A 21,552-nucleotide genomic window follows, 5' to 3' on the forward strand; every position below is an offset into this window, starting at 1 on the left:
TTCTGCTGGGCTGCAGATAACCAAGGAGGGTGGGGATGGGAGAGCAGGGAAACAGAAAGGGGAGAGGAGAGGGAAAAAAGAGGAAGAGGGGGACTTCCCTGGCAGTCCAGTGGTGAAGACTCCATGCTTCTACTGCAGGGGGCACGGGTTCAATCCCTGGTCAGGGAACTAAGATCCCGCATGCTGTGGGCGGCGCAGACAAAAAAAAAAAAAAAAAGAGGAAGAGGAATGGGGGCTGCAGGGGAGCGGAGGGGCAAGAGGCTCCTGGCTAAGAGTCCATTTTGGCCTCATGCTATTGGAACCTCAGCCTCTCCCTCAAACCAGAAGAGAATCAGACTGTCACTGATGGAAGGGAAAGCACCTCCTCATTCAGCTCCTTCCTTCATCTTACAGATGAGGAAACTGAGGCCCAGTGGGAAATAACCCATGGCAGGTTGAAAATTCAAGTCTGTTTACACTCAGATATGGTCCCGGTTCCACAATGTGCAAGTTTAGCTTTGGTGAGAAGATAGGGGCTGGGAGGGCCCGAATGATGCCGCCAGGGAAGGGAAGATTGGGGAGGCGGGGATGGTATGAAAACTGAAACGTCACCAAAAGGACTGAACCTCAGAAAACAAACGGGATTTAGGTCTGGTTCCAAAAAGAATGAGTTAAACCTGCAGGGCCACTGAGGAAGGCTGCAAAGTTCCTTCTTTGCGGGCAGCGTTTAGCTGAGGCAGCCCAGAGATGGAAGAGCACCAGAAGGTTCCTGCTTCCATCCAGCCCTGAGGATGACTGAACTGGAGGGGTCTTTTCCATCATCAGAAAGCCTGGGAGCAAGCTGGGGGTGAGGGGCAGAGGAGGCAGGGGCAATACATTCACCTCAAGACAGGAAGCAGCGTCAGCAAAGTGACTGGTGGAGGTGGAGGTGGGAAATGGAGGGAGAGAATCCACAGAGCGGGGAGCTCTTCATTTTCACCATGGTGAACCCCACCCCTGCGTCCTTAGGGAAGGGCCTCAGAACCCAGGCCTGTGGGAGTAGGGCCAGGGCTCATCCCTCCTACTCCCCAACCCCCTTCATCACCCAGATCAGAAGGGTCATGTCCAGGAGAATCCATTTCAGCCCACTGGAACCAAGGTTCTCTGAGCCCAGACCCAGGGCTTGTGCCTGGGAAAAGGATTATCACCTCTGACTTCAGCCCAGTCCAGACTGGTCCTCCTCACCAACAACCACCCTGCTGACCCTAGGCCCTGGCCCCCCAACATCCGGCATTACCAAGTGAAGTCTGTCCAAATGGCACGAGGTGGTATCACCCAATGACATCATTCTGAGGCCTGATGAGCTTAAAAAACAGTGAAAGGAGTGTCTGAGAGCCCAGGAAAGATGCCATTGGCTCTGAGGCTCATCTCTGAGAAAAGAAGGGGGAGTGGAGGGGAGGCCCTTCTTCTGTTTTCTCTGCCCAATCCTTAGCACCCCCAAGCAGAGGGCCAGAGGACCCTCCTTCTTTGCCCCAGGCCCTGGCAGTTGTATAATTCCACAGGCTATTGATGTTACATAACCCTACTAGGCCAGCCAAGTCTCTGCCCCAGCCCCTCCCCTACACTTCAGGCCTAAAACAGGAACAAAAAGAGAAGATGTTTTATCCGGTCCCATTCAGTCCTAGGTCTGGCCAAAGCCAAAACAAAAATTAGAACATCCTGAAGCAGGGTTGCCATAGTAACCCCCCAACCACAGGGGCTGTATCCAGATATGGAATAATGACAGGGAGTTGGGTGGGGGGTGTTCTGTGGAGGGTGTAAAAATGAGTATAATATGGGTGGGGTTGGGATTGGACAGAGTGGGGGATGCCCCATAGGGACTGCCCCTCAGGGTTCACCCTGGGGATGCGCGCGCGCGCACGCACACACACACACACACACACACACACACACACCAGCCGCCTAAGCTGACTCCTTAAGAGGATGTGGGCGTCTGTGAAGGCTCCTGTGATGCCAAAGCAATTGGTGGAATGTAGATGGGAGGAGAGGTGAGCCTGGTGGGCAGGAAGAGGCCACAACCCATTCCTTGAAACAGGCCTTTTGGGCCTCTGACTTCAGCAAGGACCACGCAGGACCTTCGCATAAGAGCCAAGGGAGGATGCTTACAGTGGTCCTGAGAGTTTACTTAGGATGACAGGGAGGTGGGGGAACCAGAGGATGGAGGATGATGCAGGTGGGGGAGATGCCGGTACCTTTCCCTGTGTCATGGTGCCGTCTCTCCGGGAAGGGGTCCCTGAGGCAGGGGCAGCCGCTTGGGTCACCGCAGCCTGCCTGCGTCTCTTCCTTCCTCCGCGTGGGTTCTAGCAACATCCACTGCAGCCGGGCCAGGAGGACCGGAGCATACCATCCAGGCGCAGGGAGGGGGGCGGGAGATGGGGGGAGGAGCGGGCCAGGGCGGGCCTGGAGGCTGCGGCGGAGGCCTCTGCGGATTTGCAAGCGGAAGAGGAGGAGGCGGCGCACAGCCCTTTCCTTCCGCCCCCTCCTTCCTGGTATCCTCACCCCTCAGGGACCAGGCAGCTCTGCGCTGCGGAACTGCCCAAGTGGATGGGTCCAAGCGGGCGGGAGGAGGCGCCGGGAGTCCGTGACACCAGACCAGCTGATGCTGTCTGCCTGTAACTGGAGCTGGGTGTCAGGGCCTTATCTCTCCACCATCTTTGCCGCTGACAGGCTCCGTTGTACCTCTGCCTGTTTCCCCTCCCTCTTTGGATGCGGCCCTGGTTTCTCCATCACCACCTCTCCTCTCATCATCTCTATTTCGTCATTCACGCTGGAGTGGGAGAAGTCTCCGATGTCTTGTCTACCCTACCGGCTTCTAAAAGGCCCCCTGGGCCCTAAGTTCCTGTGGGCCTTTGGGCAAGCCATGTGGGCACCTCTCCTTAACTCCCTTTTCCCACCTGTGAAATGGGAGCAAGAGGCCCCTCCCTACCTTGTCACAGAGACATGGGGCTAGGAGGATGCAGCTTCTATTTTTTTCAACCCTGCTGGCACATTTTACCAGATCTTTCTGGAGAGGCCTCTAGGTCTGTCTCAAAACCTCTCCAACCCCCTACACTGCTCCCTTTTTGCCTCCATTCTCAGCCTCCACCACCCCTGTATCCATCTCCTCCTCATTCCAGAGCCTGTCCCACCCCCTTTCCCAGTCTTATCCTTGGGACTTGGCCATCACCGGGCCTTGTTTTCTGCAGTTGCTGCAGTGTTACCGTGGGATTTGCAATCTCAAGAGCTGGGCTCGAGTCCCAATTTAGTCACCCACTGGCCGTGTGACTTTGACAAAGCCTTAACCTCTCTGAGCTGCAGCATCTCCTATGGAAAGGAGGATAACAGCGGAGCTCTGTCCATCCTAGATTTACTGTGAGACACAGGGGTTATGATGGTGGAAGCACACTGAAGACCACAAAGGGTTGTGAGTATTTGAGTTATTATTATTTGAGGAATCTCCTGGAGCTGCCCCAGGGTGAGGACACAGAGATCTACCTAAAAGAAGGATCTGAACCTTGTAGGATGGGATGAGAAACCAAGATCTGGTGCAGGTGGGGGTGGCCCCCTACCTTCTGCTTCCCTGTCATCTCCCAGGTGGACCCACCTAATGGCTGGTGAGATAGCAGGGCCCTGGGCCAGCAGGTAAATTGCTGAAGTCTTTTTATCACCTCTACTCACCTGGTATCTCCCACTCCATAACCACCAACTTCCAACACACTTGCTTAAACCTGGGCCTCCCTGTGCAGATGCTCTGTCAGTCCCCACACACCCAAGCCCTTCCCCACCCCCTCCCCATCCCATCACTTTCCTCCCCAAGCCCTTCTCCTTGACCCCTTCCTCCCACAAGCTGCTCCCTGGCCCTGGCACTGCTGCTGAAGCTCTGCCCAGCATTCCAGGTTCTGGCCTTCCCCTCCCTCTCCACATCTGTGTTCTGGAGCATTTTCCTTCTCCTGTTTGGCAGCTCAAGTGCCGTCTCCTCCAGGAAGCCTCCTTGGTCCCTAGTGTGGGTTAGATGTGCTCTTCTGTACTTTCATAGCGCCCTGACATAGCACCTGTCACCGTGGCACTGTGGAGTTTGTCTGTTTCCCCGTTAGACTCTAAGAGATCCTGTCTGTAGCAGTGTTTGTGTTGGCAGGACTGAGGACAGTGCCAGGCATGTGGAATGAATGAATCCTATTACTGTTACCCAGACGTGCAGTGTTACACAGAGCCTGAATTTATGTAGGCCTTGGCATTTTCCTGTGTTTGTGACTCTTGCTTACTCCTTCTCTCCCCATTCCCTCTGCTCCAGCCACGCAGGCTCCTTGGCTGTTCCTAGACTGGGCCAAGCGTAGCTCAAGGCCTTTGCACTTGCTGTGTCCTCTGCCTGAGATATCTACACGTCGCTGCATGGCTCACTCCCCCACTTACTTCACTGATCTGCTCAGACTTCACCTTACTGGGGGGTGGGGAGGGGGGCTTCCTGATCCTATAAAAGTAGCAGTGCCACCAATGTAACCCCACCCAGCTCACTGGACAGTCCCTTTTTCCTAACTCAGCTTTATTTTTTTCCATGACAATTGTCACCTCTGACATATAATTTTTTTTTAACTTCTTTACTGGAGTATAATTGCTTTACAATGGTGTGTTAGTTTCTGCTTTATAACAGAGTGAATCAGCTATACATATACATATATCCCCATATCTCCTCCCTCTTGCATCTCCCTCCCACCCTCCCTATCCCACCCCTCTAGGTGGTCACAAAGCACCGAGCTGATCTCCCTGTGCTATGCAGCTGCTTCCCACTAGCTACCTATTTTACATTTGGTAGTGTATATATCTGACATATACTTTTTGTTTAGTTTTTTGGTCTCTCTCTCTCTCCACCCACCCCCCCCATCAACTATATGAGAGAACACATTTTTGCACTACACCCTTGGGTTAAAATAGTGCCTGGCATGGATGTAATGGGTGCTTGGTAAATGTTTGGCTGAGTAAAGGGCAACATTATATACAATCCTTATATTCCTCAGACATTTTGACATTGTCAGTGCTATGATGTTTCTCAGATGTTGGACTCTATGACCTTGACATCACTTATATGTCCCGTTATGTGGTCTTCAGACATCACCCAAATGTTGGAATGTTTGTCTATCACTTTGCTGGCCTCTGGAGGCAGTGAGGTCTGGTGATCAAGAGCACGGACTTCAGAGTCAGGTAGCCTCAGTTCTGATTCCAGCTTCTCTACTTGAAGGCTGTATGACTCCGGACAAGTTAGTTCCCCTCTCAGAGCCTCAGTTTCCTCATTTATAAAATGGGGGATAGTGATAGTACTGACTTCACAAGGCTGCAGAGAGGTTTAAGTGATAATATATATGAAGGGCTTCACACAGTGACCAGCACATAATAAGCTCTCAGCGTAAGTGAGCTATTAGCCTTAGGGGTTCCACAAATGTCGTTTAATGAAATAATTAATTTCCACCCTCATAAAGCAGCTTGGCTCCACTGTTATTCATTCATCACGTGTGTCGTGCCTATCTCTGTGCGACACACTGTGGTAGATGCTCTGGTGGTTCAAAGAGGAATCAGACCTGCAGCCTTTCCTCAAGGAGGAACGATCCATCACATATTCAGAACTCACCCCCGTGCAGTGCCGGGGCCGGAACCGGTGCCGTCAGGGAGGTTAGAAGACAGGGTGCCTGAGGGGAGCCGGGAACAGTGAGGGGCTCCCCAGAGGAGCTGGGAGCTCGTTGGGGTCACATCCTTGAATCCCTAGCCCAGGGAATTGGCTTTATTCTGTTAGCATGAAGTAGGGAAATGGGGCTGGGGGAGAAGGGGCAGGTTTCAAGGTTTTCTGAGCAGGGCATGCTCCAGAAAGACCACACTGCTGGAGTCACTTTTGTCATTAAAGCATTTTCTTAAACGAGAAGGGCAGAAGGATGCATCTGTGAGCAACACGTGGGAGGGACTGAATGAGGAAGAGACTGGAGGCGCAGAGACAAGCAAGGAGACTTCGGGAGAGTTCCCGTGAGGGGCGCTCAGAGCCCAGACTTGAGAGCAGGCTGCCTGGGCTCAAGTCCAGGCGCTGGGTAAAATGCTTCACTTCTCTGTGCCTCAGTTTCCTCTTCTGTGAAATGAAGGTTATGAGTTAGTATTGGTAAAGCACTCAGAACAGGACTAGGCATATAACAAGTGCTCCATGTGTGTTTGGTAATTTTAAAGTGAGACAAACAATCCAGGGGCAGAAAAGATGGAGAGAGGCAATCGGCTTGGGGCAGGATTGACAGGACTTGAGAAGAGGCTGGACATAGATAAGGGGTGAAGGGACATCAGAAGAGATGGGGGCTGAGTCTCGGGGCGAATGGTGCCGTTATGAGAAGGGAGGAAGGTGCTGATGTGCTCAGATGGGGTCAGGTTGAGTTTGTGGTGCCCGTGGGACATCCAGGTGGAGAAGTCCCGTAGGCAGTCGTCAAGAGGTCCAGGCAGGGCCTTATGCAGCTCAGGGGGCACCATGCACTGGATTCTAGGGGAACACCACTGCCCCTTCTGCCCAGGAGCCCAGCCCTGGGGCCTCACGGAGTCGAGCAATATGGGTGCCGGGGACTGAGCGGCTACCAGCCATTATTAGAATGTGGGCAGTGGCTGAATCACAGAGTATGTGAGGACATTCCTGGAGAGCGAGGCCAAGGAGGGAAGGGGGGTCGAGCAGGCCTGGAGCAGCAACTGGGGGATGGAGGAGATGGAAGGAAGTTCTTTCCTGCCTCCAGAATCCCCGTCACCGTCTTCAGCCACCAAGCGGAGGTGGGAGTGGAGAGATTCGAAGACCATGCCTCAGTGTCTTCAGGGCTGCTCCTCGGGCAGGGGAGCATGGGGGCTCCAGCTGTTTCATTTCCTTCCCTTCAGGCTCACACTGTGGCGGCCCATCCCGATCCTTGTTCTGCTGTGGTTGCCAGCTAGCTCCGTTTGGGGCAGGTGCCAGGGGAGGAGGCCGATGGTGTGGACAGCGGCGTCACTTCTCATTTTACAGCCGTAGAAGAGAAAGGCTAAAGAGGGTGAGTGACTAACCCAAAGTTACATGACATGTTGGGGGCCAAGCCAAGGTAAGAGGAATGAATGTACCCCAGCAGGGGACCATCAGCCCAAGAGTGATTCAGTGGCAACACTTAGACTGGGTGAGGGGGAGGAGTTGGGCGTTCCCAGTCTTCCTAGGTGGGCAGAATCAGAGCTAGCCAGTCATCCCTCCCCAGACCCTCCCCCGTATCCCCCATACACTCAAGCCTGCACACCCAGCTTGCAGCAGCGCCTGCGCCCGAGGGTGAAGAGAGAACTGCAGAGGCAGGGTCTAGAGCCCAGTGGCTCGCAGTGGGCAGATTTCAGGCTGGGCTGCAAGAGGTGGTGGTCCGGGCCAGCTCTGGCGTACCAATGCACCCCCTGTGTATACCTGGGCCTCAGCCATTGTTGCCTCCCACAGGTTTTGAAGCCTATCTCTGCCCTGCAGGTCCCTGACCCCCTACCCCTCTCATTGCTATCCTTACAGGCCCTTTCTACCTCCCCTCCCCCCTTCCCATCCCCCCGCCCCACCCCCCCCCAGCCCTACAGCAAAGGGCCCGACATCCTGTCTTGGCCAGTCATAACCTGATTGCACAACACCTCTGTGCTGGGGTGTCCATTCCTGCCTTCCCCTCCCCTCACCCCAGGACACACTGCCTCCCCAGATATGGTCTCCGAAGCTCAGGGACACGAAATCTTTGGCAAGCACCAACACCCTGAATCACCCTTCTTCCCAGCTGCAAGGGTGGCTTATGGAGTGAAACCGCATTCTTGCTGCTCTTGGCAGTGTTGAGTGCCTTGAGAAGTCATTCCTTCCCCTGGGTCTTGGTGTGGGCGCCCGCCCTCCCTGATTCCCGGGATGGTCACAGGTTGTACAATCACTTGTTGTGTTCCGTGTGCTGCGCGTGTGCATTTCTGCTTCTCCACCAGATGGAAAGCTCCTTAAAGGTAGGACTGTGTTATCTTGATCCTTTCAGCACCCACCCCATCTCTTCCACCTGCTAGAGTTCAGTGGTGAAGAATACAGGTTTTGGATCCAGGTCCATCTGGGCGCAAATTCTGACCTTGCCACTTATCACATGAGTGACCTTAGGCAAGTCATTAAACCTCTCGGAGCTTAGTAATGGACATCCATTAATTAATTCACTCATCCAACCAATATTTACTGAGGGCCTACTACATCTCAAGCACTCATGTATATACAGCAGCGAACACAAAAGATGCAATTCTCAACCCTGCGGGGTTTACTTCTTAGTGGGGAATATTAGTGCTTATCTTATAGGGCGATTGTGAGGACTCGATGAGCCGCCATATGGAAAAGGCTTAGCACAGTGCCTGACACAGTAGGCATGACACACAGGAGCTGTTGTGAACATGCATTCAAGACGATTTACCGAGAACTTACTGTGAGCCAGCTCCGTGCTGGGTGTCAGGGAGACATAGGTGCAGAACACCCATCTGTGCCCTCGAGGAACTCACAGTCTAACACACCTACTATGTAACAATGGGCACCATCTCCATCATTGTTCAGAAGCCTGTAACCAACACCAGCTTATATTGCATACCACAAAGAACCATAAAATTCTAGAATGTCAGGTACAGCAGAGACTGCTGTTTGTCCCCCAATATCCTTCAGACAAAACCATGCATGATTGATGGTTATCAACACTATGGTTTGGGGAGGTTCAGAAAGAGGTGTGGTTATATTTGGTTGGGAGATGAGAAGGGATTGGGAGAGGTGGCTTTTCAACTGCATCTGGAACAAAAAAGTAAAATTTAATAGACAGAGACCATGGTGGCAGAAATAGGAAGGGAGGCCCTTCAGCAGAGGAGAATGGCACACAAAGGCATGGAGAAAGGAAAATGTGAGGTACCAATTTTGTGCTAATCCCAAGATGGCCTAGCCTAGGGTGAGGTTGGAGGCTGATCTAGGGAAGGCAGCTGTATTCACAGGCACACGGACAACTGTCCAAGAGGTGGGGTTTGACGGACCCCTGTCCCAGCCTGCCCTTGGCCAAGAGGACACCAGGCTCAAGATTCCACCATTAGCAATTCATTTCTTTTGGTAAGCATTCAGCCTCCAGGAGGTTGCTAGCAGGGGGCAAATCATCCCCACAGGAATAACATGGAAAGATGGTTCTGGGCCATGAGAGGAATGGTGGGGAAAAGAGACCTAGGAACAGTGGAGAACAGGGTGATGTGACTGGGGGAATAATAATAATAATAATAGCTAACTCTTATTGAGCACTTAAATGCTAGGCACTGAGCTAAGTGTGCTACATGGATTGTTTCATTTAGTCCTTGACAACAGAGGTAGGTCCTCTTATCTCCATTTTACAGATGAGGAAACTGAGACTTGGAGAGGTGAAGTGACTTGCCCAAGGTCTCCCACAGCTGGCAGTCAGCAGCTGGACCCCAGAGACCAGCTCTAAGCCACATGGGGTCCTGCCTCAGATACTGGTTTTCTAACCAGTTAGATGGGGTTAGTGGCAGCTCCTCCACTGAGCCAAAAGTAAAACTCCCTGAGTGGTGTGACATGCTGTAGGTCTTCACATGTGCCGTGTCCCTTCCCTTTCTCCTGAGTGGAAAGCTCTGTTTCATGAGCCAGGAGCCTCGTAAATATTTCAGTGGTGTCTGTGTGGTTGAGGCTGTGCAGCCTGTTCTCTGCAGCACTTGTGACAGTGAGGTCTGGGAGATGTCCCAGGCCTGCTGCAAGTATTTGATCAGCCTCAGTTAAAAAAAAAAAAAAGACCTGTTCCTGGAACAGCTGACAGAGATGATAGTCACTAGCGCAAGACAGATCTGCAGACTTTTTCTGGAGAGAGTCCAGAGCGTGAGCCGGCCCAGGGTCCCGTTTCCCAAGCAGGGTCCCATTTCCCAAGCAGGGTCCCATTTCCCAGGCTGTCTGGCTGCCAAGCCCGACAGCCAGCCGTGGACTCCTCCTTCCAACCCGGACACTGTGCTGAGGGCTCTGTCACACTTGGGGGAAGGGCTGCAGCGAGCCCAGAAAAGAAAACAAGGGGCACAGGTGGTGCCCCTACAGCAGGGGTGGAAGCTAGAATTGAGGGCAAGTTGACCTGGGTCAGTGCCTCTGGAGCACTTTGACTTCTTTTTAAAAAAAAAAACAAAAAACTTTGTTGTGGTAAGAACACTTAACATGAGATCTACCTTCTTAACCAATTTTTTTTTTTAAACGTACCACAATACAATTATCACACTTTAAATTTATTTTTTGTTTATTTATGTCTGTGTTGGGTCTTCATTTCTGTGCGAGGGCTTTCTCTAGTTGTGGCAAGTGGGGGCCACTCTTCATCGCGGTGCGCGGGCCTCTCACCGTCGCGGCCTCTCTTGTTGCGGAGCACAGGCTCCAGATGCGCAGGCTCAGTACCTGTGGCTCACGGGCCCAGTTGCTCCGCGGCATGTGGGATCTTCCCAGACCAGGGCTCGAACCCGTGTGCCCTGCATTGGCAGGCAGATTCTCAACCACTGCGCCACCAGGGAAGCCCTCTTAACCAATTTTTAAGGGTACAATCCAGTGTTGTTAGCTGTAGGCACAATATTATATAGGGGATGTCTAGAACTTATTCATCTTGCATAACTGAAACTTGGTACTCATTAAATAGCAACTCTCCACTGCCCGCTTCCCCCACCTCCTGGCAGCCGCCATTCGACTCTCTGCTTCTATGAGTTTGACTTTTAGATACCTCACAAAAGGGAATCATGCGGCATCTCACCTTCTGCAATTGGCTTGTTTCATTTACCATAATGTCGTCAAGTTTCATCCATGTTGTCACATATAGCAGAATTTCCTTCTTTGTAAGGTCGAATCATACTTTACTATATATATATATATATATATATATCGCATTTTCTCTATCCATTTATGCGTGGATGGACATTTAGGTTGTTTCCACATCTTGGCTATTGTGAATAATGCTGTAATGAACGTGGGAGTCTAAATATCTCTTTGAAATCCTAATTTCAATTCTTTTGGATAAACACCCAGAAGTGGGATTGCTGGATCATATGGTAGTTCTAGTTTTAATTTTTTGAGGAATTGCCATTCTGTTTCCATAGTGGCTGCACCATTTTACATTCCATTCCTCCCAACAGTGTACAAGGGTTCCAGGTCCTCAACATCCTAACCAACATTTGTTATCAAGTTGTTTTTTTAAATAATAGCCCTCCTAACAGGTGTGATGTGGTATCTCATTGTATTTTTGATTTGCATTTCCCTGATGATTAGTGATATTGAGTATATTTTCATATGCTTTTTGGCCATTTGTATGTCTTCTTTGGAGAAATGTAAATGTCTATTCAATTCCTTTGCCTATTTAAAAAATTTTTTTATTGAAGTATAGTTGATTTACAATGTTGTGTTATTTTCTGCTGTACAGCAAAATGAATCAGTTATACATATACATATATCTACTATTTTTTAGATTCTTTTCCCATATAGGTCATTACAGAGTATTGAGTAGAGTTCCCTATGCTATACGGTAGGTTCTTATTAGTTATCTATTTTATATATAGCAGTGTGTATATGTCAATCCCAATCTCCCAATTTATCCCTCCCCCCCTTTCCCCCCTACCTTTGCCTATTTTTTAATCAAGGTTGTCTGGGGCTTTTTTGCTATTGAGACAGTATGAAAAGCGAATGTAAAGTATCTTATTCATAAACTTTTATATTGACTACATATTGAAGTGACAGTATTTTAGGTATATTGGGTTAAATAAAATATTAAAGGTAATTCTACTTGCTCTTTTTGCTTTTTTCATGGGGGTATTAAAACAATTGAAATTACAAATGTGGGACTTCCCTGGTGGTCTAGTGGTTGAGAATCCGCCTTCCAATGCAGGGGACGCGGGTTCGATCTCTAGTCAGGGAACTAGGATCCCACGTGCCATGGGGCAACTAAGCCCATGTGCCACAACAACAGAGCCCATGCTCTCTAGAGCCCACACACCACAACTAGAGAGAAGCCGGTGCACCGTAAGAAAAGATCAACGAAGGTCCTGCGTGCTGCAACGAAGACCCGACGCAGCCAAAAATAAATAAATAAATAAATAAATAAATAAATAAATAAATTTACTTATTTATTTTTGGCTGCGTCGGGTCTTCGTTGCTGCGTGCGGGATTTCTCTAGTTGCGGCGAGCGGGGGCTACTCTTCGTTGCGGCGCGCGGGCTTCTCACTGCAGTGGCTTCTCTTGTTGCAGAGCACGGGCTCTAGGCCCGCGGGCTTCAGTAGTTGTGGCACACGGGCTTAGTTGCTCTGCGGCATGTGGGATCTTCCCGGACCAGGGCTCGAACCCGTGTCTCCTGCACTGGCAGGCGATTCTTAACCACTGCCCCACCAGGGAAGCCCAAATAAATTTTTTTTAAGTAAAAAAAAAAAAAAAAAAAAAAATTACAAAGGTGCATTTGTGTCTCACATATTTCTTTCTACTGAACTGTGCTGATCTAGACTGAACCGTTCCCCACTGCCCACTCTTCTGAGAGAAAACCCATGGGGAGATGTTATGGGGGAGACTCAGATGGAGAGGGATTGTGACATGTTGAGATAAGATCCATCCAGACTAGGCTGGAGATGGGGAGGGATGTGCAGGGGGATAGCTGTGCTGACGAGGCTCCCGGAAGACGGGAGTTTGGAGCAGGTATTTTCTCTTTCACATTCATATTTCTCTGTTCATATGTCTGCCTCCCTAGAAGACTATGAGCTCCCCGAGATAAATAAGAGCTTGTTTTATTCATCTTCATATCTTCAGTGCCAAGCACAGTGCCTACCATAGGGTGAGCGCTTGAAAACAGGCACTGCATTAAGGAATGAGGCAAGGGATAGGATGGGGAGAGAATCCAGACAGCAGAGGATGGTGCTGAGATGCTGCCGGGCCCGCCTGGGTGGCTACAGCACTTGGAATATTTGGAGATTTTAATTCTTAAATCTTAAATTATAGTCTCCAGAGAACAGCCAGGCCAAACTCGTATATACTCCTTAGGAGCTGAAGACAACAGGGAACAGCCAGTGAGGACACCCCGAGGTCATTGCATCCAGCCTCCTGCCTCTTTGCTCCCTTCAAGGGAGCAGATTCCTCCCCCTCCTGCAGTCAGCCCTCTAGCCCTGGCCTGGTGCTTCCCCAGGTGTGCACACGTGCCTGGGGTAGAGTTCAGCAGGTTCAGCTACTCCTGTCTGGCACAGCTCTGCCTCCATCTCAAGCCAGGACCCCACCCTTGCCCAAGTCATGGATCAGCTCCTTTCTCACACACCTCAAGTCTCGAGGTGGGGTCCAGTTCCCAGGTTCCCACAGCCCCCACCCTCAGCGAGCCTCTTCTGCCCAGCAGCAGGCAAGGTAAGGAGGCAGCAGGATCAGGGAGGGCTTGAGGATACAGAAAGGACCCCAGAGGAGCTCAGAGGGATGGATGATTAGTGCTGCGTGTTGAGAGCAACCTATTGTGGAACTTAAGCACTGGGGTTCCGGAGCTGGAACGCCTGGGTTTAACTCTCAGCCTCTCCACTTGCTGTGTGTGACCTTGGGCAAGTTAGCTAACCGCTTTAGACCTTAGCTTCCTCACCTCGAAAATGGGCACAATACAGGTCCCCTGCCCATAGGGTGGTTCAGAGATTCCATGACTGAAAACAAATCAAGGACTTAGAACCGTGCCTGGCACACGGTAAACACTCAATGTTAGAAGTAGTCTAGCTCCCTCACTTCACATTTGGGGAAATGAGGCCCAAAGAAGAGTAATAACTAGGCACGGTTAGTGAGACAAAATGGTTTTGTATCATTCAGTTTTTTCTTTTAGTTTTTATTATGGAAATTTTTTAACATACAAAAATGAAGTAATAATATGATGAACTCATTACGAAGTAGGGTACTCATTACCCTATTTCAGCGATTATCAGGTCACTGAGTTTCATCTATACCCCCAACATACCCCTGGTGGGTTATTTTTGGCCGCCCGTGCGCAGCATGCAGGATCTTAGTTCCCCAACCAGGGATCAAACCCGCACCCCCTGCAGTGGAAGCGTGGAGTCTTAACCACTGGACGGCCAGGGAAGTCCACCCCTGGGTTCTTTTGAAGCAAATCTCAGCCATTATATCATTTCATCTGTAAACATTTCAGTATGTGTCTCTAAAAGAAAAGGACTTAAAAATAGCCACATTACCATTATTACTAAAATATTCACAATAATATGTCAATATCATCAAATATCCAATCACTGTTCAGATTCTCTAATTGTCTCATTTCTAAAACAATTTGTTTAAATCAGAGTCCAAATAAAGTCTATATATGGCAAATGATTGCTGTCTCTTTTAAACTATAGGTTCCCCCTTTTCCTCTTTTTTTCCACCCCTTACAATATATTTGTTGAAGAAACCAGGTCATTTGTTCTGTAGAGTTTCCCACTGTCTGGAATTTTGTTGCACCCCTCTGTCTAGAGGCTCGATGTGATTCAGGTTCAACATGTGGGACAGTAACCCCGTAGGCAATGGTGTGTTCTTCCATCTCAGAGACAATGTGAGCAGTGCTGCTGGTCAGTTCTTCCCTCCAGTATTTCATTAGGGGTTGCAGAATAGTGAGATTCCATCTTCCTCCGCATTTAATAGCTAAAATTCTTTTTTTAAAAAAATAAATTTATTTATTTATTATTTATTTTTGGCTGTGTTGGGTCTTCGTTGCTGCACACTGGCTTTCTCTAGTTGTGGCGAGCGGGGGCTACTCTTCGTTGCGGTGTGCAGCTTCTCATTGCTGTGGTTTCTCTTGCTGCAGAGCACGGGCTCTAGGCGCTCGGGCTTCAGTAGTTGTGGCACGCGGGCTCAGTAGTTGTGGCACTCAGGCTCAGTAGTTGTGGCTCGAGGGCTCTAGAGCTCAGGCTCAGTAGTTGTGGCGCACGGGCTTAGTCGCTCCGCGGCATGTGGGATCTTCCCAGACCAGGGCTCAAACCCGTGTCCCCTGCATTGGCAGGCGGATTCTCAACCACTGCGCCACCAGAGAAGTCCCTAAAATTCTTTTACTAAGAGAAACTTGCCTCTCTCAACTATTTGGTTAACCTGAGTTAACTTTTATAAACTATACAGGAAAAGCAGATCAGTGCTTGATTCTTTTCCCTTTATTTACAGTTTCCAAACTAATGAGTTACTTCCTTAGCATCCCCAAAAGTGATCGATTTTTTAAAAAAATCATGAACTCGTGAATTTAAATATATTTGAAGCGTTTCAAATCATTGCCGCTATAGTTAGGATATAGTTTAAAACTTGTTGGCTGAAATTTATTGAATGAGGGTAATAAAAATAAAGGTAACCGTGGGAAAGCCGAGAGAACTCCAACTCCGGAGGTAAACAACCCAGAGGTGGAATCCTGGCTCTACTATTTACAAGCTTGGTGACCTTGGTAGAGTTACTTAATTTTTCTTTCTATTTCCTCATGCCCCAAAGAGGAAAACGGTTAATAATAACTAATATTTATTGAGTGTTTACCATCGTCCAAGCATAGTGCTAAGTTCTTTAAAGACATAATGGCGGGCTTCCCTGGTGGCGCAGTGGTTGAGAATCTGCCTGCCAATGCAGGGGACACGGGTTCGAGCCCTGGTCTGGGAAGATCCCACATGCCGCGGAGCAGCTGGGCCCGTGAGCCACAATTACTGAGCCTGCGCGTCTGGAGCCTGTGCTCCGCAACGAGAGAGGCCGCGATAGCGAGAGGCCCGTGCACCGGCCCGCGCACCGCGATGAAGAGTGGCCCCCGCTTGCCACAACTAGAGAAAGCCCTCGCACAGAAACGAAGACCCAACACAGCCATAAAAAAAAACAAATAAATAAGTTAATTAATTTTTTAAAAAATTTAAAAAAAGACATAATGGCACGTAATCCTCATATCAGCTCCATGAGGTAGGAGCTATTATCATCCCCATTTTAGAGATGAGGAGGAAACTAAAATATGAATTGGTTGAGCAATTTGTCAAGGTTGCACACCTAGAAAGAAGTGGAACAGGGACTTGAACCCAGGGCAGTCTGGCTCCAAAGCACACCGTCATCTGATGGTTATTGCGAAGATCTGAGCTGGTGATGATCTTTCATCGTATGCCTACTGCATGCCAGGCCCTTGGCCTGACTCCAAAGCTCACAGTCTTAGCCGGTACCCTATTTTCATGGTGTTGGCCTGCGGTTGGTGCATAATTAGTGAGAATTATTGGTGGTTGTAGAAGTAACCACCATGGGAGCGAGGGATGGAACAAGGAACTAACCTGGGAAAGTCAGGGCGAGCAGGCCTATCGTTGCCCCTTGGCACTTCCCCTCAGAAATGGAGCACAGTCAGGTCTGGCACATGGGGAAGGGGGCAAAACTTCTGTTGCAGCTGTGTTCTCTCCCTCCCCAGGCTCCCCCTCAACTGCGGAGATGCAGGCCTCTTGCCTAAGAATGCAGCTGTTCTTGGTAGGTTCTATGTCCACTGCTGTTATGGTTCTCATCCTAATTCCTTTGTTAATCAGTAAGGGCAGGAAAGTTCCCTCTGCTTCCCCAGAGAGGCCTGGGTGGCCCTCGAGTAGTCTTAGAGGACAGTCCAGGTCCTACCTGGCTGGTAGGGAGGGCAGAGGTCCTGGGTGCAGCTGGGAGGGGGGAGGTATCAATAAGAACACCAAGAGCAGCATTTCCTGAGCACCTGCTGTGTGCCAGGTGGAGGCCAGACCCTAAGTTATCCTCACAGTATCCAGAAAAGGTGTGTCTTTTTTTTTTTTTTTTTTTTTTGGCTACACCACTTGGCATGTGGGATCTTAGTTCCCTGACCAGGAATGGAACCCGCGCCCCCTGCACTGGAAGCACAGAGTCTTAACCACTGGACTGCCGGGAAAGTCCCAGGTGGGTCTTCTTAATATCTCCATTTTGCAGATGAGCAAACTGAGGCTAAGAGAGGTTAAGCAACTTTGCCTGAGGCAGGTGGCAGATCCAGGAATCTAATCCAGGCTGCCCAACTCCATATTGGGTACAGACAGACAAGGAAGCAGGGTATTGTGGAGGCAGGCGATGCTGCAGTTCTCTGGGTAGCAAAGGGAGGAGAGCATTCCGGGCAGGAGGAACGGTTTATGAGACGGTGTGGAGGTGTGAAAAGGTATGGCCTGTTCAGGATGGTGATTAACTCTGTGGCCAGAGTGAAGGGTGTGTAGGGAGGAGGGGCAGCAAATGGAGTGAGGGGGCTGCTGGGGCCAAGGTAGAAACGTCAGGTTCTAGGACAAGGAGCTGGAATTTTGTCCTTGGGCAGGGGAAGGTGTGGGACCATGGGAGGCATTAAGCAAGAGGACTGATGACGGTGATAACTTGGGTTTGCATGGTGATCTGTGGTTTACAAGGAGCTTCTCGAGGTACATTATCAGGTGGAAGCCTCATGTCAATCCTGAGAGCTAGCCGTTTTGCAGATTAGCAAACAGGCTCAGAATAGTTATGAGACGTGCTCAGGCCACAAAGCAACTAACAACTTCTTACCAAGAATATGACAGCAAGTAATAAGAACAGATATTCATTGAGCTCCAACTATGTGCTAGGTTTCGGATACATCAGTGAACAAAATACAAGATAAGTAAAATGTCTAGTAGTTAGAGGTGCTGTGGAGAAAACTAGACAGAGAACAAAAGCAGAAGACACTCACTCTGATAACTAATATTCTGAACTGAGAGTTCCCCGCGCTGCACTAGGAGGTTCCCCCAGATCTGCCTGAAGAACTAATAAGGGCCCCAGTGGGGGAGAGTTTGGGGATTGCCAGCTCAGACCCTGACTTCGCTGTGACCTTGAGCAAGGCAGGCCCTCCTTAAACCCGTTGCTAAGTGAGGAGACTGCACCAGAGAAGGGTTTTTTTTTTTTTTAATTAATTAATTTATTTATTTATGGCTGTGTTGGGTCTTCGTTTCTGTGCGAGGGCTTTCTCTAGTTGTGGCAAGCGGGGGCCACTCTTCATCGCAGCGCGCGGGCCTCTCACTATCGCGGCCTCTCTTGTTGCGGAGCACAGGCTCCAGACGCGCAGGCTCAGTAATTGTGGCTCACGGGCCCAGTTGCTCCACGGCATGTGGGATCTTCCCAGACCAGGGCTCGAACCCGTGTCCCCTGCATTGGCAGGCAGATTCTCAACCACTGCGCCACCAGGGAAGCCCCAGAGAAGGGGTTTTTAATGTCAGAAGCCTCGAGGAGCATCTCAAGCTGACTCAGGAGATCCAGGGAAGGGACTCAGGTAGGGGTATTTTAACAAGCTCCACGGGAAACTCTGAAAGCACACCTGATTAGAAACAACTAGATTATCAAGGTCCCTTCCAAATCCAGTTCAATAAATTCAATACAACACATGTTTATTGAGTACCCCCTATGCCAAGCGCTATCCTGCAGCTTTGGGATAAATCAGTGAGCAAAATACAAGATAAATAGGTAAAATTTTCTAGTAGTTAGAGCAGCACCGGCAAAGTACAATGAGGAGTGTTGGTTCGGGGAGGAGTTGCAGCATTCGGTAGTATGAGCAAAGGTGACTTGAAGGAGGCGAGGGAGTAGCTGAGTGCATATCTGGGGAAAGGATACTCTGAGCAGTCAGCAGCTAGAGCAAAGGCCCTGGTACAACAGTGTGCTTGCAAGGTGGCCACTGTGACTGGAGCCGAGTGGGCGAGAGTTAGGGGTGGGGTGAGGGGAAGGAGACGGTCATGCAATGCTGCTCTAGCATGTTAAGACATATTCAGCACTTCCCTGAGTATCTTGACTCTGATATTGACCCTGAAGCTGTCCCTGCCCTGACCTCTCCCCCACTGAACTTTCATTTTAGGGACCACCCATCACAGTAAATGCCAGAACTGCTAACACCAAAACAGCGTCACTTGTATAGGTACGCATTTTGTATTTTCCCTCCTTAATCCTAAGCGTCTTCAGCCTCGCCTAGTCGTCTGTCCCACTCAAGTATCTGTCCTTCCCTTCCCAACTCCTTCCAGGGCCCCCAGGTATGCGTGGCCTGGAGGCAGGGGAACAGGGCAGGTGGAGAGCATGTGACCAATGTCATTCTCGTTGTCGCAGGGAAGCAGCGGCTTAGGGTACAGCATCCAGGAAAGAGAGGACCCGCATGAATAACTGTCCCTGGAATTACTCACTTTGAGCTTCTGGCTGGGAATCCCAAGATAAATAAGACTGTGCCTGCCTGGGGGTCCCAGCCTGGGGTGGTGGGCTTGGAGGAGTGGAGCTGGGTAGGAAAGGAGATAAACACAGATGCAGAAAATTCTAATGTATATACAATGTGTTGTTTCAGATTCTCAAACAAGAGAGGTAAGTGACCACCAGAGTTCAACAGGTCATTATCTACCAGTTGGGGGACCCTGTGTAAATCAATTAACCTCTCCTCTCAGGCCTTGAGAGATATCGGGCTCAATACATTTTTAAATAAATGTGCTTCAGTTTCCTTGGATGTTAAATGGGAGTAATAATACTATTGTTGACTGAGGTCTCCCCAAAGCCAGCCTCCACCCACTTCCAAGCTCACTCTCTGGTCTTGCCTCTGACCGTCCCCTCAGCAGCATTTGTACCTCACTCCACTGAGGTGTCAAGTGTGCCACCAGGCCATATCTGTTGAGAGGAAGGTCATACCAGCTTGTGGGTGTGACCTTGACTGCAAAGGCCAGCACACAGCTGATGTAATGGTCATTAAAGTGTTCTACTGGCTGATCAATGGCGAGAGCTGCCAACTTTAGCAAATAAAAATCCAGGACACCCAGTTAAATTTGAATTTCGGATAAACAACCAAAACAAATTTATTATAAGTATGTCCCACACAATATTTGGGACTGTAGGGGAGGCAAAAATTTACCTCTATCCTCTTAGAGTTTTTTGGCTGGGCCTGTGAATTAAACTGCCATAAAACAGATTAACAGGAGAAAAGCATACACATTTCTATAAGTTTTATTTCTATAAGACCCAAAGAAGTGGTGAAAACTACTGCCTTTATACTGGATTGAACAAAGAGAGACAACTGTGGAAAAGTAACCAAACTATATGGTGAGGCTAAAGGAAAATAAGAGTTACTTTAACAAGGTCTGTTTGTACAAAAGGCTCTTGACTTTGACAAACCTTAAGAGAATGTATCTTTTTTTCTTGGTACAGGGAGGGAATCTTTCACGTGGGAGTTTTTAATGTCCTGTTTTCAGGAAGAAAAGAGGAGATTAGAATGCCCTTTCCGAATCTGCTGTTTTTCAAGTGCCTTTAGCTCAAAATAATCCTTATGTCAGAGGGGTCTATTTGGAGATGGTGTATTCTGCCACCCTTCAGGGCATATTTGTTATACAAAAATATTATTCATGGGGCTTCCCTGGTGGCGCAGTGGTTGAGAATCTGCCCGCCAATGCAGGGGACACGGGTTCGATCCCTGCTCCGGGAAGACCCCACATGCCTCGGAGCAACTAAGCTCGTGTGCCACAACTAGTGAGCCTGCGCTCTAGAGCCTGCGAGCCACAACTACTGAGCCCACGAGCCACAACTACTGAGCCCGCGTGCCGCAACTACTGAAGCCCACGAGCCTAGAGCCCATGCTCTGCAACAAGAGAAGCCACCGCAATGAGAAGCCCACGCACCGCAACGAAGAGTAGCCCCTGCTCGCTGCAACTAGAGAGAAAGCCTGCACGCAGCAGCAGCAGCAGCAGCAAAGACCCAACGCAGCCAAAAATTAATTAATTAATTAAAAAAAAATTCACCATTCGACCGTCTCAAAGTGTACAACTGAGCGGCATTTAGTATATTCACCATGTTGTGCAACCACCACTCTCTTGTTCCAGAACATTTCACCACCCCAAAAGTAAACCCTGTACCCATTAAGCAATCACTCCTCATTCTTCTCTCTCCACCCCGCAGCCCCTGGCAACCACTCATCTACTTTCTGTCTCTACACATTTGCCTATTCCGGACATTTCATATAAATGGAATCACATACTTTGCGATCTTTTGTGCCTGGCTTCTTTCACTCAGCGTAACATATACAAGTTTCATCCACGTTGCAGCAGGTATCAGTACTTCATTCCTTGCTATGGCTAAATCATATTCCATTGTATGGATATACTGCATTTTGTTTATCCATTCATCTGTTAATGGCCATTTGGGTTGTTTCCACCTTTTGGCTATTGTGGATCATGTTGCTATGAACATGTGTGTCCAAGTTTCTGTCTGAACACCTGACTTCAACTCTTTTGGGTCTAAACCCAGGAGTGGAACTTTGGGGTCATATGGTAACTCTGTGTTTAACTTTTTGAGGAAGAGCACACACTTTTTATTACATTCGTCTGACATGACTTAAATTCAAGCTGTGGTGGTAAGACAGGGGTGAAAGTAACATGGGAGAGTAAGCACTGTTATTTTCCAATGTTGACAGTTTCTTTCCATCTCTTTTCAGGTTGCTTAAAGTGGAGGAGAACAGGCAGAGAGGCGCCGTCTAATTAACTGCCCGTACGGTCAGCCCTGCCAGGTCAAGGATCTCGGTCTGTTTTTTCCCTGACATATCTCAGAGCCTAAAACACTGCTTGGCACAT

At 49.4% G+C, this 21,552-nt stretch overlaps 1 protein-coding gene and 1 long non-coding RNA gene across 4 annotated transcripts in view; one reads left to right on the forward strand and one right to left on the reverse strand.

Moving 5' to 3' along the window:
* Positions 1 to 2,448, reverse strand: part of FAIM2 (Fas apoptotic inhibitory molecule 2) — a 33,699-nt gene extending 31,251 nt beyond the window's left edge. Inside the window, exon 1 of the mRNA XM_068561100.1 lies at positions 2,211 to 2,448. Coding sequence (XP_068417201.1) covers positions 2,211 to 2,225 — 15 coding nt within the window. The 5' untranslated portion in view covers positions 2,226 to 2,448. The remainder of the gene's footprint in view (positions 1 to 2,210) is intronic.
* LOC137775326 (uncharacterized) lies at positions 2,099 to 21,552 on the forward strand. 3 transcript variants are annotated; one of them, XR_011076002.1, is made up of 4 exons: positions 2,099 to 2,191; positions 6,880 to 7,028; positions 16,401 to 16,456; positions 16,799 to 16,879. It is a non-coding gene; the product is annotated as an uncharacterized lncRNA (long non-coding RNA). The 3 variants fall into 3 exon arrangements; XR_011076004.1 differs by lacking the exon at positions 2,099 to 2,191 and adding an exon at positions 6,681 to 6,777; XR_011076003.1 differs by lacking the exons at positions 16,401 to 16,456; positions 16,799 to 16,879 and adding an exon at positions 21,417 to 21,552.

The sequence above is a fragment of the Eschrichtius robustus genome, chromosome 13 (genome assembly GCF_028021215.1).
Source record: "Eschrichtius robustus isolate mEscRob2 chromosome 13, mEscRob2.pri, whole genome shotgun sequence".
Classification (NCBI taxonomy): domain Eukaryota; kingdom Metazoa; phylum Chordata; class Mammalia; order Artiodactyla; family Eschrichtiidae; genus Eschrichtius; species Eschrichtius robustus.